The sequence below is a fragment of the Gasterosteus aculeatus genome, chromosome 4, assembly GCF_964276395.1.
Source record: "Gasterosteus aculeatus chromosome 4, fGasAcu3.hap1.1, whole genome shotgun sequence".
Classification (NCBI taxonomy): domain Eukaryota; kingdom Metazoa; phylum Chordata; class Actinopteri; order Perciformes; family Gasterosteidae; genus Gasterosteus; species Gasterosteus aculeatus.
The window spans coordinates 14,077,402-14,093,421 of NC_135691.1; the positions used below are offsets into that span (position 1 = coordinate 14,077,402).

Consider the following 16,020-nt stretch of genomic DNA (forward strand, 5'->3'; position numbering starts at 1 on the left):
TGTTTTTAAAAATTGACATTGTCCAGTGAAGCCACATTTTCCAGTGGAATAAAACTTACCACAGGAGAATTCTCTTCAACACTCCCTACGTAGGGAACACCAATGAACCGCGGGTCAAGGTCTGGAACATCCACAACCGTAATGAAGGAAAACGCGATGCTTGAGAAGTAATTGATTGTATCATAATGACAACGGCCTCCACCATCCTGTTGCGAGAGGAACAAGGTTGTCAAATTCTAATTATAGATGACAAAAGTTATATTAAAAAAATTGTCCTGTCTAGATATACATTTTTTATTGGGAATGAAAAATGTACAACTTCAGAGATCAGTTCTGCCTTTCATTCACAAAAGAACAGAGCCCCTTCTCATTGCTTATATTTTTCATGTCATGTTTAAAGTTTTGGGAAATATGCTGACAATTTTTTCTTGTCCACAGTTAAATGAGAAAACGGACACCACTCTCAGACACAAAGGTGGCGTCAATATTCACCTAATTTCCTAACTATAGCTTTGTTATGGCATAGTACTTACAGTTGCGTTAATCTTCAGTCGATAGAACGTGCTCAGTGCAGTATAATTCAGAGGTCCCGCTAATTGGACTTCACCAGTCGTGGGTACAATGCGAAACAGACTAGATCCAGAACTTGGAGTAACCTGGAAAGTGTCATATAAGTTCAAGTTCACTAAGGTTTACAGAACAATGACAAACAAAGAGAAAGTGATATTAATCTATTTATCATAATGTACAAAAGAAGCTTACTTCATCAATGCTGTATTGAATAACAGCACCGCTTGAAGTGTCTGCATCAGTGGCCAATGCCCTAAAAAGAGACGTACCTACTGCAGTGTTCTGATCAAATGGAAGGGGATAAAAGCAAGGACAGAAAAAAGTAAACAAACCAATAAACTAATGGGTTAAATATTATTTAAGAATATTGTTAGAATAGATTTCACTTACTTCTGAGATCTCAATGTCATATGGAGACGACTGGAATATGGGTCGGTTGTCATTTGCCTCTAACAATATTATAGTTAATATTCCTGGTGTCTGAAAGAGATTGCATTGTGTATTGTGGATATAATGCACAAACCAATATGAAATCATGCTAAATATCAACTGAAACTTACTTCAGTGGAAATATCAGAGACAATAACTCCAAGTTCCATTACATTAGACGCCTAGAATAAACAAAATAAAAGGAAATTGATAAATGACTAAAAGCACATCCAAATGAAAGTGTTAAATACGGAAGGCTCTTTGAATCCACCGTACCTCTCTATCAAGAGTCCTGCGGACAGAGACTTTTCCCGAGCTACTTTCAACTGCAAAGTACTCATCGTTGGGCTTAGTCAGTGAAAAGGTCAATGGGTCGTTTTCTGCGTCTGTTGCTTTTATAGTAAACACGGAGGCACCTATAAAAAAACATTAGTACAACATAAATATATATGCAGTATTTGTTGATGTGAAACACAAACGGTTTTCAAACACACGATTCCTCCACACACATTTATACTTTACCTATTGGAGTGTCTTCACACACATTATAAACAACACCGTCGATTGAAGGACTGTTATTTGCTGTGGGAAACATATGGTATAAGTTAAATGTCACATAGTGAAGACATTGTGCCAAAATTGCATTAAAATGACCTAAATACTCACCTTTACTTAAGCCGATAAGGCACAACACTAACATAGTTCCTTTGATCCCCTCCATGTCTGAAAACAAAGAATACGCAATCTGACAAGTAGAACTGATACAATTAGTCAGTTGAACTGTTGAACAAACTGTTTAGTTTAATAAATTAGATATACTATGTTAATACGTGATACTTATTAATAGTTTTTGCGTCTCATTATTTCGGTCTAACCCAAATATATAGACTGGCCTTCTGACCGTCAGATCTACATCGTCATCCATAGAGCCATGTTGCTAAAGATGATGAACAACTTAGCTTTCAACTTCTCAAATGTTAAGGCTTCTCTTTCTCTCTTTTCAGATCTAGGTTTTTAATTGTTTTTTTATATATTTTGTGAATTCCATTTTTCCTTATAAAGCAAAACAAAGATTATTGTGATGTAACGTTCAAAATTCAGGCATTTAATTCCTTCCGTGCCTCACTTATGGGTTGAAATTTAACAGCATATTGTATATGGCCGCACCCAGATTAGCAGTATCATAGCATGTGTTTTTACCACCTGTCGTGACATCACGACAACTAGTGTCTCACGACACAACCATTGAATTTAAAATAACTAGCACTAGGGATCAAAACCCCAAATCAAAAGCAATCACATCGAATTGAAAATAACCTTCAAGAGAGAACAAGAAGGAGTAGTTTGTCTCAGATTACCGTTTGCTTACATTAACTTTTACCTAAAGGGTTTGCCACAACTTCCACTAATTCTATTTTGTTCAAGACCTAGACAGAATTGATCTGAATTTTTAATTGAGTTTGGATGTTCACGTAATCAGTAATATATATGAGAATAAGCTGATTGTTAATGTTACCAGTGGATGAATCCCTTTGCTGCCTCCATACTTCTGACAACTGTTTGATGTCTATTTGTATCGAGTATATGCTGTTAATTGCCAACACAGTTACAGAGTACAGTACAACACCGTTTGCTATGTCAGATTGAAAAGAGCAAAACCTTTGACAAGGCTATATGCTGACTAAAAACACCACTCTAACACTTTAAAAAGTCATTTTGAAACACAGCAATCAGACTTACCAGCCGACATTCAGAGGAGGTTCTCCTTAATGTCAAGATGAGACCTTTGGCTCCTGTGCCTCGTTGTGAATATTGCCTGATGGTTGTAAATATAAATGATTAACACCAGCACGAAATGCACAGCCAATAACACAGCAGTAAACCTTGTGTTTCTTGAAAAACGCCCAGAAGCATCGCACTGAAGAGATGTTAAACAGAAATATCTCCCTTCCGTTTGCTCCGACTACATTATGGATGTTTAAGCCGGGGTAGTAATGAGGGACAGAAGCGGGCAAACTTCTCTCACCATCATAGGACAGTCGGCCTTGTCACCATGCAGTACATGGCGGCAAGCCATTCTGGGTCATCCGAACCCTGTTCCTCTTTTGAATGGGTGATTTTGTTGTCATGGCAACGGCAGCAATCTCTTCGCTTTCCATTACGGAAACAAGGGAGCCTTTCTCAAACATGAATCATCAGAACCAATCAGTGGACCAATGTTTTTTTTCAGAAAGCAGAGATCCATGTACCTCCCTAATGAGTTCTGCCCAGTAAGTCCCCTCCCCCCTAATTAAAGGCTGTTACACAAATGACTGCCTTCTCCTTACACACTGCATTTATTCATTATCAGACTTTTGCCTCATAATAAAAACACTGCACCACTCCTCTTTCCTCGAGGTCAAATGGAGTCTTGAGAACACACTTCTGTTCTAATGGATACTGATTGTAAAATATTCAGCTGCCATACTAACTGCTCAAAAGAGTGAATTACCTTTTTAGAAGGGAGGCAGACATGGGAGACTCAGAACGTATAGTTTTTTTTAGCTTAAGGCTAATGCCGGCATGCTCAGAGTGACAATTGCAATGCTAACACGCAGATTCTGTGCATATAGCTCACCATTTTCACCTTCTGACTTTAATGTGCTAGCACTAAGGTGGCACCAAACACACAGTACAGCTGATGCTGACGGAAATGCTTCATATACTACGATATTAGGGTCAAGAACCATAGACTGGACCAAAGACTGCCGGAGGTAATGTCAGGTAAGGATTTTCAAAGTTGTTACTTTAATAGAATATGTCCCGTTTTACAAAGATGGGTGCGCAATGTTATCATTCACATAGAAGCGACATTAATATTGGTATTGAAGACAGATATTGCGGAAATCTGATCCACATTGTAAAGTAATTAGACTTTGGTTTATGATTTACAGTACTGAACACAGCCCAGCCACTCCTGTACTAGTAATTAGGTTATATAGGTGGGCATCTAAAGCAATTTCAGTAAACAGCAACATTCAAATATATATTACTTTGAGCCAGTGGCAGTCAGGGAGTTGTCTTTCCATGTAGACAAGATAATAAAATATTACAGATAAGTAATGACGCACACTGACTCTCTGGCTTTCTTGGGGATACTTTAGAGTAAATAATATTAAATGAAAATAATAATTTTATATATATATATATAATGATATGTTTGTTATTATTATTTTAAGTGTTTTTTTTGTGTTGATGCCAAAATTTAATAAATGACTGATTACACAAACATAAATAATTAAGTGATAGTCTAGTGCACTGCTTTAAGATCTATAGCATGAGTTAAAATCAGTGTTCAGTCAATTATTGGGGAGAGATAGTCACTGATGGCTATATGTATTTTACCAGATTTGAAAAATAAAGCAATTCATGTTTTAAAATATTAATAATTAATAAATATGGATTTAAATTCATAAACCTTCTTGTGTCTCAAATCAATTGAAGCTTCACTGACATTAATGAGAAGCACATGAAAATCAACTTGGTAATGTTAGTTTTGAAATACTTTACTGTAGAATCCTCCAACATGTTGTTAGCCCATGCAGCTACAGTTGTAGCCTGCACCAACGCACCATATGATCAAGATAATATGATGCATTGCATCCTCCAAAAAAAGTAGGTAAACTCCACCATCGACACTATAATGCGGTTTATAATCGATTACTCAATAATAACACGATTACATAATCACACTCAGGAAAGGGCCATTCTGTATAATGACTACTTTTACTTCTAATACTTTCCTATTGTCAATTTCTATTTTAAAAAGCCCTCTTGCCCATTGGCGTCTGAAACATGATGAAGTCACCTCTTCGTACCCTTTAACTTTCTGCACTGGAAAATAAGATATTCTTTTTGTTCTTGCCCCTCAGGCAGCCTGAGTCATATGTTTTGTCCTCTACTTTTAACTGTGGTCGTACTACCTTTACCAAAGTAATGGGTCGGGATTCTATTCGTTCATCGTTTTCCTCCGTTTCGTTCCCAGAATAGGCAACGCTTTAAGCCGCCGTGATGTCTCGAGACAAACGGGTGCCACTTGTTTCTGTCCATTACGGTATAAATGGCCGCGTTGCGCATGCTCTCCGCTCATGAAATAAGCAGAAATGGGGGTGCAACGGGGAATCGTAGAAACTCCAAGCAACCGTCTGACTCGATTTACGTTTCCAAAATCAAAAAGTGGCGATTAAGGAAATAGTATCTAAGACCACGAAACCACAAACTCGCACAACATTCAGACAAAATGCATTCACAACGGGAGTCTAATATCGGACACCTTTTTTTGCTACAGCGGTGGTGAAATCCACGGAATGTTCCATACGGGAACAGCTGACCGTGGGATGCCGCACTTAGCCTAACGACATGTGAACATTACAAGGAAAATAGCAGTGATTGGATGTTTGCACTTTATTAATCAGGTAACTACATTGGTCCTCCCGTTATCGCCTTGTCTCGGTTGCATTTTGCAGATTCACAGGGCGTGTTTCCGGGAGCTGGTTAGATGGGCTGTCATCCTGCTGAAGCTTCAGCCCCTCCTTGTTTTGCTGCTACCGAGTGCGATGTGGTAATGTTTACATTTAGTCAATTTAGCTTACAACTGTCGGTATCCTCAGACAGCTCTTTGTTAGGTGTGTTCTTTGGGATGCATTCATGGATTTTGCACTGGACGGTTCACAAACCGACAAATACATTATTCATTAACACTTACTGGAGAAAATGGGCCTGATAGGTAGCTTATGCAGCCTTATGAAGCTTGGTATTCCTCCACTGAGGCAAGGCATAAAGTATTTTGCAGCTCCATTCGGTGGCCTAATAAACATATAGCTTAGAGATGTTGTGCAGTAGCTGATGAAAGGTTTTTCTCACTTGATCATGCAATTGCAATGTTACATAATTGGCCTCCAGTGACAGTCAAATCAGTGAGCCACAGTCAATTTTTAGAGCAAAGGACAAAAGACACACTTATGTTTTCAGTGGTCTAAAGCCAATTAGTTTGAATGTTTTTTTTTGGTCTAAATTGCTAAATTGATCACTTCTGTTTTTGTTTTTGAAGTGAGACAGGTTGCCACAAGGGAGATGCTTAAATTGAGAAATCCCCAAAAACTTTTCAGGTCAGTAATGGTCAAATCGTTAAATATTACGTTCCTTATTTGCAAAGAGTTCAACGTCTGGACAACTTTCCTTTTATTTTAAGTAGCTCACTATAAAAATATTATGTGTAATAGTGTAACACCACTCGCTTAAAAAAGTACTTGTGCAGCATGGCCCCGTCATTTTTGTCAAATATTACTGGATAATTATTTCTATTGCATGTACGCCTTTTAATGTATAGGGAGAGAAGCTTCCATTTCTATTTCTTAGGTACTGCTTCATATTCTAATCTATAACAAAATATGAATGCATCAAATACAGACAAAGTATAAGCACCTCAACATGATGGTCGATTTACAACCCCGGGTGACAGTTAGGCGTGTTTTACATTGCACATAAATGCGCATGTGCTATAGGTTGCGAATCTGAAACTCTGAAATCTCTCAGAGGGCTTTTTGTTTGGACGCTACAAGTAAAAACAGAACGGCCTGTTTTGATACATTGTAGCTCAGACCGTCTGGACGGCGACTGTCTGTGTTTGCTGCGCTCCGATTGGTCGGTCACAGCAGGAGGCGTGGCCTCGTCATAACAATACATTCAAGCAGCACACACGCGCCAAGGAATGTTTACTGTGGTTGTGTAGCAAACGTTTTTCTTTCCCCGCGTTTAAAGCTGTTTCCTGCTCAGGTGGACGCTGCGTTTATTTGACGGACCAGTCTTTTTTGTCTGGGGGAAACGGATCCCCTATGCGGCAAAGGGAATCGTGTGTTTAGTTAGCTGACAGGCGTTAGCAAGCTAACAGCGGCTCCGTTCGTCATTGTCCGAATCTCCCGGGGTGACAACAGTCGATTTGACAGTCAGCTAACGGTTGTTTGCGACGGGTCATGGTGGCCAGTTAGGTTCGAGGACAACTTGATGGGACACGCCATTTCGGAGGCTGAAAACATCTCCCGTCTCCCCCTTCTTCCAGCGAGCAAACTAGCAAAGAAAAGTAAGCTGTGGTTTGTTTTTTTCACCAACTCTTATAGCCTGACATGACGCTCGTCCACACGACGCTGGTCTCCGGTATTCTACACGCGGTGATAACACAGCGCACGCCCTAAACGGGTATTAGCATTCGGGCTAAGTTAGCTTGCCAACGGCAGTTACCTGCAGCTGGCGGGTGTTGCTGTGTTGGGACAAAGCGTTAGCACAGCGTGGCTAAGGTTAGCCCTCCTTCCGCAGGGGACGTTCAATTATACTGGACAGTGAGGAACCGACTGTTGACACACTTATGCCCTTAGTCTGTTTCGCAGTGTTGCGTGCTGAGATAATATTACTATTAGTTATGAGCGGCACCGCGATCCTTCTCTTCTGTATGTTAAGCGAGGGGTCCCGCGTGCCTTTCGGTTCTTTTGTTGTTGCTTTGTCTCGTGAGCACGTGGCTCTCCGTGTTGCGTTCAGGCATCTTATAGCGACCCCCGTTTATTCTGCCCCCGAACGCATCGCAATAATTACTCTGCCTGTACATGTAGTTCCACTATATTTTAGCATTTTGGTGAAACTCGATACAAGTTGTCTTTTTGTAATACCATAAGATTAAGAGTATAATTTTGGAATGTGTACTACTAACCCGCCCACTTGGAAAAAGTTCATTTCATTTTTTTACAATCACCCAGCAGTCAAAGCAGGAGGCAAATGTCATCTCACGAGAGAAGAAATTGTGGAAAAAAAAAGATTCAGTAGCTTCAGTAAAATATTTAGTCGCAAATATTTTCTTGAATCATCCATACCTAATAATACATTCCTAATTTTAGGGGATTTACAGCACAGCTCATTTATAATCTGATGCTTTGAGATTAAACTTAATCTGTAAAGTAGAGTAGAGTTGTCGTCAATCTGGGTTCCAAGTGCCTTATGTGTCCTGTCTATATGAACCACTACTTTATTGGCACATAGGGCAATTCAGTTTGAGTGACCCATTTAATGCTGTTTGGCTGTGCGAAAGACTGTAAAAATCTGACATGACAGCATGTAAATGCTTATTGTAAACAGTAAAATTAGCTACAGTTGGTATTTTTTTACTTCATGACTTTTCATGACCAAACATGTCATGATTCAAACTGATTTTGCCAATTGACTTTGTTTTTGCAGGGTTAAGACAATCAGGCAACATACGAGTGCCTCCACTGCACAGTTTCCGTTCCCAGAGTGTGATTCGTCTGCACGACGTCACCAATGCGACCATGGGAAATAGCAGTAAATAGGCTGTCACCAACAGCCCCCCTAAATCCAAGGAGGTTCCTTGGAGAGCCCTGCCACGTCCCGGTGCAGTTCAGGAGAAGGTACAAACCATGCTGTCTTTCATTAAGACCCACTTTCTTACTAATTACATGTTGCTTACCTACATACAAAAATTTGCTCATTTATTTTTTGTAATTGTTGATTTGACATTATGTTTACAGAATATTGTATTGTTACATGTGACATGTTTAGCAGCCCCAAAACATAAATCTGATTTAAATGAGTGTGATGTCAACCAAGAACTTCACTTGCACAAGGCAGCAATCACCTGTTGCCACACACATTTACACACATGGGAAAAAGTAGCCGGGCAGTAATACAGGCTGCCAGGTTTCCATCATTCGCTGTAAACATTCCGACGCACACTCAAACACAGGACAGCCATAAGAAGCAACTTTGACAAACAACGACCTTCTGCGTCGTAGACCGTAGTTCTACCTTCTGAGGTTACCCCAATGCTTATTAACATTAGTATGAGATATTTGCAACTAGTTTAATTTAAACATGGAATGTATTGACCTGTCTGTCAATATTCACAGCCCACCAGTGAGACGCCAGTGGGGACGAGACAGGCCTGTACTGCACACTTCTCTGGTCCAGGATGAGAACTTCCATCATCTGCTTTTCTCACAGCATCACCAACAGGTTTCTTTAGATGAGTCCAGACATTACAGTCGCACCAGCACACCACCACGCATGCTTCACCCTGCTGCTCACCTTCCCCAGCAGAGCCCCATCATGGTGGATCTACACGACCAGGTAGGTGATTTGTTTTCTGACATAACATTTTGCTCAGTAATATTTCTATGAAACATTCATACAAGATGTTGTGTAATTGTATACAATGAGTAATTTTTTGGCAGACACACTTTTGTATTAGGCAGATTGTGAGTCACCTCCTCCATCACCTCCCCCTACATTTTCTTTCTTTAAAGATGCACCAGGGATCCGTTCCGATATCTTACACTGTTACAACGGTGACGACCCACGGATTTCCCATCCACACCGGGCAGCCCCTTCCGGGGTGCAACACTCAGCAGCTCCCAGCATGCTCGGTAATGTTCAGCGGACAGCTCTCTCTGCTCTGCTGCCTTCCTCCTCCTGTGAGTTTGAAAAGGAAGAGCCCCAATGTCAGTGGCATCCATGTAGCACACCATAGCAGCCATACAACCAGTCACTATTCATGAGTAACAAATATCTGCTGCTGTCACTGTGCAGGATTTGTGGGTTAGTCTTATTATTTAAGCACAAGTATTAGAAACGGTTAAGCAAAATTAATTTCTGTTGTGTCTGCAGTTAATGTGTGGAAACCAACAGATTATTAGTTCGTAATACTTTCAGTGCTGTAGTTTCGTGATATGCATTTATTCTGTTCACTACATGCTTACAACATTCTTTCATTATAATTGCCTTATTGCTCCTGTTGTGAAACATTTGCTTAGTTAGGTGGATGCTTTTTCACAGTGTAATTAACATCACCCAAATGAAGGGGGGAAAATAATTTCTTTTTAAAAACTGCTGTTTGCTCTTGTGTTTTTCTTCTTCTCTTTGCAGCTCATACAGGCATGTACCATGCAGCATATGCCAGTGTCTTATCAAGCCTTTCCACCCCTGATCTCCAGCGAACATTTTGTATTGCACCCTTCCCCATCCGTACCCCCCCACCAGCCACCGCACCTTACTCCATTGAGCCAATTTATCCCTTTACAGTCTCAGCACCCACGCATGGTGAGTAGCCCACAGCACACTCATGCTCATTAATTAAATCACAGCACCGTGGATGTGATTCGTTGATTTACATAGATCTGTTCGGTCTAACCGCAACCATTTTCTCCTCTCAGCCTCTACAGAGGGTAGACAATGAAGTTGACCTAAGGGGGGACCAGCACCCATTAGGGACTTTTTCCTACCCTCCTTCTCATCACCCACCAGCGCTGCCTCCTTCTCTGCCCCTACAGTATCTTCCTCAAGAGCCTCTGCATCAGGAGCTTCCCTTTGGCGTGGTGAGACGGCATACATTTGTTCTGGCAATCTACTTGGCTCCTTTTTGTTCCTGCCGAATAAATGCTGTCAAATGTCAGAATAACATTGACATGTTTCCCTTTATCTCTCTGTGTCGCTCCTCAGCCATATTCCCACATGCTGCCCCGGCGAGTGAGTGGACGGAGATACCGGTTGCAGCAACCGTTACCCCCTCCTCCTCCTCCTCCTCCTCCACCTCCTCCTCCTCCATCTTACTACCCAGGCTTCCTTCCTTACTTCCTGTAAGTACCTGCAGTACGATAAGTAGTGACGTTTTCAGGTACTGGCCTCAGCAATCATTTATTCTACTGCGCTTAATTTATATTGATAATATTTATCCTGGCTTGTGCATCTTTACTTTTCCAGCAGGATAGAAACAACCAATCAAATTTCCACCCCCTTTTTCTGATGTTTGCCGAGCATAAGCTGCTTCACTGCAAAATTTCAGCGATCGTGTTAATGGTTTCTCTCTTTGCTAAGGTCAATGCTTCCTATGCCTCCAACATCTGTGGGCCCAGCCATCAGTCTAGACCTGGATGTGGATGATGTGGAGATGGAGAACTATGAGGTTAGTGTAGTATTCATTCTGGCCTTCTGACAGAATTCCTATTTAGTTTAAGTCTAGTTTTAGTTAAGTTTATTTTAGACATCATTCTTTTTAGTAGTAGTGGTCTGTCTGCTGGTGCGAGCACCACGTACGCGCATACATGGGGAGAGGGGGGGGGGGGGGGGGTATTCACTAGCACAAAACATCATTAGCACCCCCCTTTCTCTGTCTCACACGTGTGTGTGTGTGTGTGTGTGTGTGTGTGTGTGTGTGTGTGTGTGTGTGTGTGTGTGTGTGTGTGTGTGTGTGTGTGTGTGTGTGTGTGTGTGTGTGTGTGCAGGCGTTACTCAATCTGGCAGAGAGGCTGGGTGAAGCTAAACCACGTGGACTCACGAAAGCCGATATAGAACAACTTCCGTCCTACAGATTCAACTCAGAGAACCATCTGTCTGAACAAACGCTGTAAGCCTTTCTCTCACCTTTTGACTACATAAACTACTTCTTCATTTACTATTGATGCATTTCCAGTTAACTCAACCCTTTCCTCTCCTCCAGGTGTGTTGTGTGCTTTAGTGACTTTGAGTGTAGGCAGCTACTTCGGGTATTACCGTGTAACCATGAATTCCACACAAAGTGTGTGGATAAATGGTTAAAGGTAAGTTCATTCCAGTTTAGATAATGAACCCATTTCAAAGTCTTCTCATAGTTTTGTATGACTATTATGTTTTGAACTTTTGAAATGTTAAACATTTATGCTTTACTTCCAGACCAATCGCACTTGTCCTATCTGCCGAGCTGATGCCTCGGAAGTACACCGCGAGGTGGAGTGAGAACTGTCTCTGAGTGCCGAACAGGACCGCTGCACATACCGCTGTCTCTCCCGGAATTGGGGACACCCGCCGCCCAACCTGCGTCCACCAGTAAATATAGCTTACCAACCTACCGCTCCTGCCCCTTCCAAAACAATGAGCAACCCAGGGTGGTCTTCTGGAGCCTGTTGTACCTCTGCTGTGCTTCATTGTCCGAGTGTCATGAAACCCACTGCCTATCGCAGCCCATAGCCAGAGTTCTGGGATCGCCCGGCCAGTTCCTTCTCTGCCCCCTCGTTGCAGATTCCAAAGATTTCCCCTACAATGCATTATTTGCTGCTTTTGTTTACAGGGTTTCATTTTAATTTAGTGGAATTGGTTTTGGAGTTCATGAAAAGTGGAATCCTGCATTGGAAGCGGTGAGTCGGAGGATGATGATAGGCTGGACACCTTGTGCAATTAGCAGAAAATAATAGGAATACTCCAACATGGGTATCTGTGTTTGGAGGCAATGCCTGACCATCATAGATGCATGTTTGTGTAGATATTGGGCAAAGTGACTTGCTAATTATGTACTTTCTGCAATAATGTATTGATCATTTCTACAGTTTTACCCCTTAATTTGTTTTAGATTTGCAAATTCTATTGTGAAAGTGTGATTTTCTGTGGTTAAATGCAGATTCTGTTAAGCCTGATGTTTATGGCCTGCAAGTGATGGGACATTTCTTCTGCCCCCAATGATCCTCTCTGGAGCACCGATGTGTTTAAAAGCAGTCATGGATTAATGGACTGCATCGTTTTGAGGTCATCCGGCATAACTGCACAAGTGCTACATCAACCCTCCACGTCAGCATTGTTCCTCTGGCAAGTGTGTATGCGTGTGTACATATTGTGTGTGTGTGTTGTTTGTCCTGTTGACAAAGCCAATGCATTGTGTAACCACTGGATACAGGGCAGCATGCTTGGATTTGCATGAACTGTTCATTCAGACTAGCAATATTTTAATCAAGCATTGCCACCAAAATTGTCAAATTTAGAAAAAATAAGCGGCAAAATAAGCATTGTAAAAACTGTCTGCTGATTGAGAAAACACAGAGGAGGAAGACTAGCTTGGGGTTCCAACTGCTTTTAAGGAGGAGAACTTTTGTCTGAATGCTGTGCTGATGCCATAAAGCTCTGGAGGTCTGTGCAGAAAGCAATATGTGCAAGTTTTAAATGAACCTTCTTCCCCTTTTAGGAAGACTGGGATTTTTATTTCATTGTTTGTGAGCCAAATCCAATATACAGATATAGCCTATGTTCAAGATTTTATGACCTTGACAAGCACAAACCTATTAATAGTCATTTCCACATCTTTTTAAAAGCACGCTGTTAAAGAATTTATTTATTTGTTTTATCGTCTAGAGAAAATGCATTGAAGGAAACTGTCGGAGCACTAACATGTTTGTGTAATGTATGCGTTCTAATCTCTTGGTCAGGTCGTTGTCTTAGGCCGCGGTGATGGTGTTGTAAAAGAGCAACTATGTATCGCTTCAGTGTGAATGCTTTTAGAAGACGTCTGAAGACAGAAGAATGTTGTAAACCCTTCGTAGAAGTCGCTGGTTTCACGGCATGATACGTCACGCGTGTATCCCACGTGATGACGACAGGGTTCGAATGACACAGAGTTGAAGTGTTCAGTAGTGTAGAAACACTGTTAATCTTCTGTTTGTGTTCAAGCAAAAAAAAAAAAAAAGACCGGATACGTTTTCGTAGACGAATGGACGTTTGCTTTGAATTCACTCCTATCTCTTAACTGCCCCACTAAGCACTAACAGGCAGTTGTAACCTTTTGCTTTTCGGTGCAAAGGAACCTTGCCTTTTCTTTACTTTTCCTTCCTGAATGTGAGTCTTTGATCTGTGTGCCACCTTCAAGAGAAAAAAAGAAGCCATTTAATGAGTTAGACCCACAGCTTTCAGAATTAACCTATGTGTATATATATCTTTTCGCTGGCATATATTGTAAGTAAAATTAAAAAAAATCACTCAGGGCCTTTCAGTATACAAAAATAAAGGAGAACAGTCCATTTAATTAAAAATGGAAAGGTTGCCATGAAAGGATATATCTGATTTTAGAGTGGTTGTTTTCCTCAGACCACAAATAATTTAATGTAATCAATTATAACATTCAGTTTTGTCAGAATTAGTAGATATTACATCATTTAAAGATGGGCATGCAAGAAAATAAGATCAGTAAATATGTGATTAATATTCACTGAAAAGAGGCAATATACACCGCAACTCATTACACTTGTGTACTTTTGTTCTTTCACCCAAACCATATGCTTGACATAGGGGTTGTGATCATTTTTCTAAACGTGCCGCGGTGCGCACTATCCTACCTAATTCACTCCTAAATCTACTTCAGAGGTGTTCTGCATGACAAAACATTTTAAAAAAGTTAAACAAGTTTGTTATAGTGAAGGACATCTCAAATTCTGGTGGAGACCTATTTAATGGTGCACAACATGCATGCTTGTCGACCAGATCCCAACTGATTTTTAGCTCTATTTGGGTTCTGGAGGTCTGGATCTTAACGCTCAGCTGATAACTGCCATGCATTGTACTGCACACATTTGTATTAGAACTGAATGACTACAAGATTTTATTGCGCTAACTACATTTTCTATATAAAATGGTCTTGATTCCAGAGTTCTTACATCCGTTGTGTTACTGTTATTGCCCCAACGACTGAAAATAACATGCTCTGAAACTACTGTAGTTAATCGAAAGCCATAGTGAAACGGTGCTAGATGTTCTGCTTTTAGGTATGAAAACTCACTCGCGTGAATGCAATAGTTTGTCATGAATCCAGTGTATTCTTAAAGCATGTTATACTAATACCCTTAACATGTCAGTCAGTGAAAATCAATATAGTTTATGGGATTTAAAAAGAAGATTAAAGTGTTGTCATTCTTATTTCAGTGTAGTACTGTACCTGCCTATCAGGCCCTTGCTCTCAGTGTATCAATATCTTAAAATGTATTGTTCACATATAGATACCTTAATTGATGTTAATATTAGCACTCTTATTTTGAAATTTGTATTTAATTGATAATATCCAGCTACCTTGACAAATAAAAAGATAACCTTCCCTTAAGGCCTAGGTAAACCTTTATTGACAACTGAAAATAGAGTCTTGTAGTCTTTCTGTTACGAGTTATTAAATAATCTCACAGCTTGTGTGATGCAAAAATGTTTTCCAATAAGCAGCTAAAATTTATTTAGGATTTGTGATGGATTGCTCCATAGATGCCGTTTCTTGTTTACCATTGAACTTTGCTGTGGTGGGATAGTGGTTTACTGTTTTTACTCTCCCTGGGCTCTAGGGGTCCTCGCCTGAACACCCGACTACCCACGCGCCATTAGAGCCAGGGGCATGTGTTCTGTGTTTGGCAGATGTTTTGCTTTGGTACTTGCACATTTACAGTTACCTCATTTTTTTCCATGTTTGTATTGGGTGGGGGGGACAACTAATATATATTATATACAGGAAATAGTTCTTATTAATGTTATAATTTTCATTCCATTGGAATCCTATTGTTTGTAGCATTTAACATAACTAGTTTGTGTATTATATATACATCTGTATACTGTTTGAAATTTTTAAGATTTGTACTTTTTTTAAATGAAAGTTGCTAGTTATGCTTTGCCAAGTAGTGCAATCATTTCTTCTTAATTGTGGCTGATTTGAAAGGGTTGTTCACTAATAAATGTATAATGTATACCAATATTACAATTGTCTCATTTTAACACGCGTGTGAAAAATGGGAAAACATATTAAAATGTAAACCCCACTCAAAAATACCTCAAACTGTATAATATAATTTTCTGTCATAATATAGCATAACATGTACATAGAGAAATAGTGCTAGTATGGTAATAAATAAATCCTAGTTAATCATGCCGTAGAAAAAAAAACCAAGCTCATATTGTAGTTTGCCATCTAATATTGTATACATAAAGTATAGTGGCATAATATAGTGTATAGTATAGATGTGAAAATATTATATATATATATATATATATGCCACCAGCCATTCTGCCATGGGTTTGGTAACCACGGGGCAGCGCCTCCCAACAATCCCCCTCCCAACCGCCTCTTCGTTCCAGCAAGTCTGAGCTCCCGAGTCTTGCACTGGGGCCACTCCCCCAGAAGCAGCAGCCACGCGGGGGGTCAGGAGGACGGTCAGC

The 16,020-nt window shown here is 40.3% G+C and overlaps 2 protein-coding genes across 14 annotated transcripts in view; one reads left to right on the top strand and one right to left on the bottom strand.

The window, feature by feature from the left end:
- cdhr2 (cadherin related family member 2) overlaps positions 1-7,553 on the bottom strand; it is a 16,429-nt gene extending 8,876 nt beyond the window's left edge. Inside the window, exons 1-10 of one of the 2 annotated variants that reach the window (XM_078102326.1) lie at positions 7,276-7,553; positions 2,740-2,815; positions 1,666-1,722; positions 1,522-1,581; positions 1,276-1,415; positions 1,131-1,181; positions 961-1,050; positions 763-852; positions 534-656; positions 60-206 (exon numbers count right to left, since the gene is read on the bottom strand). In XM_078102326.1, coding sequence (XP_077958452.1) covers positions 60-206; positions 534-656; positions 763-852; positions 961-1,050; positions 1,131-1,181; positions 1,276-1,415; positions 1,522-1,581; positions 1,666-1,722; positions 2,740-2,749 — 768 coding nt within the window. In that variant the 5' untranslated portion in view covers positions 2,750-2,815; positions 7,276-7,553. Of the gene's footprint in view, positions 1-59; positions 207-533; positions 657-762; positions 853-960; positions 1,051-1,130; positions 1,182-1,275; positions 1,416-1,521; positions 1,582-1,665; positions 1,723-2,739; positions 3,037-7,275 lie in introns of those variants that run through there. The other variant, XM_040173802.2, reaches the window with a different exon arrangement.
- Positions 5,138-15,557, top strand: rnf44 (ring finger protein 44). Of its 12 annotated transcripts, XR_013467613.1 has the most exons (13): positions 6,681-7,117; positions 8,260-8,450; positions 8,949-9,054; positions 9,136-9,168; positions 9,345-9,512; positions 9,964-10,137; positions 10,251-10,412; positions 10,537-10,673; positions 10,912-10,999; positions 11,319-11,440; positions 11,534-11,633; positions 11,746-12,206; positions 12,467-14,482. XR_013467613.1 is itself a non-coding variant. In XM_040173865.2 (12 exons), exons 3-12 carry the CDS (start codon positions 8,344-8,346, stop codon positions 11,806-11,808), a joined length of 1,293 nt encoding a protein of 430 aa, XP_040029799.2. In that variant the 5' UTR covers positions 5,138-5,453; positions 6,089-6,146; positions 8,260-8,343; the 3' UTR covers positions 11,809-15,557. The 12 variants fall into 12 exon arrangements, 9 of the variants coding, with proteins under 9 accessions (XP_040029799.2, XP_040029797.2, XP_040029794.2 ...); XM_040173865.2 differs by lacking the exon at positions 6,681-7,117 and adding exons at positions 5,138-5,453; positions 6,089-6,146 and having other exon boundaries at positions 8,949-9,168; positions 9,345-9,464; positions 11,746-15,557; XM_040173860.2 differs by lacking the exon at positions 6,681-7,117 and adding exons at positions 5,318-5,453; positions 6,089-6,146 and having other exon boundaries at positions 8,949-9,168; positions 11,746-15,557.
- The last annotated feature ends 463 nt before the right edge of the window (positions 15,558-16,020 follow it).

What these genes read in the sequence shown, in the direction of transcription:
- rnf44 (XM_040173863.2), top strand. Translation starts at nt 8,344, where the DNA reads ATGCGACCATGGGAAATAGCAGTAAATAGGCTGTCACCAACAGCCCCC. An exon ending in AGGAGCTTCCCTTTGGCGTG is followed by an intron (nt 10,413 to 10,536) that starts GTGAGACGGCAT and finishes GTCGCTCCTCAG; the next exon opens with CCATATTCCCACATGCTGCC. An exon ending in TGGAGATGGAGAACTATGAG is followed by an intron (nt 11,000 to 11,318) that starts GTTAGTGTAGTA and finishes GTGTGTGTGCAG; the next exon opens with GCGTTACTCAATCTGGCAGA.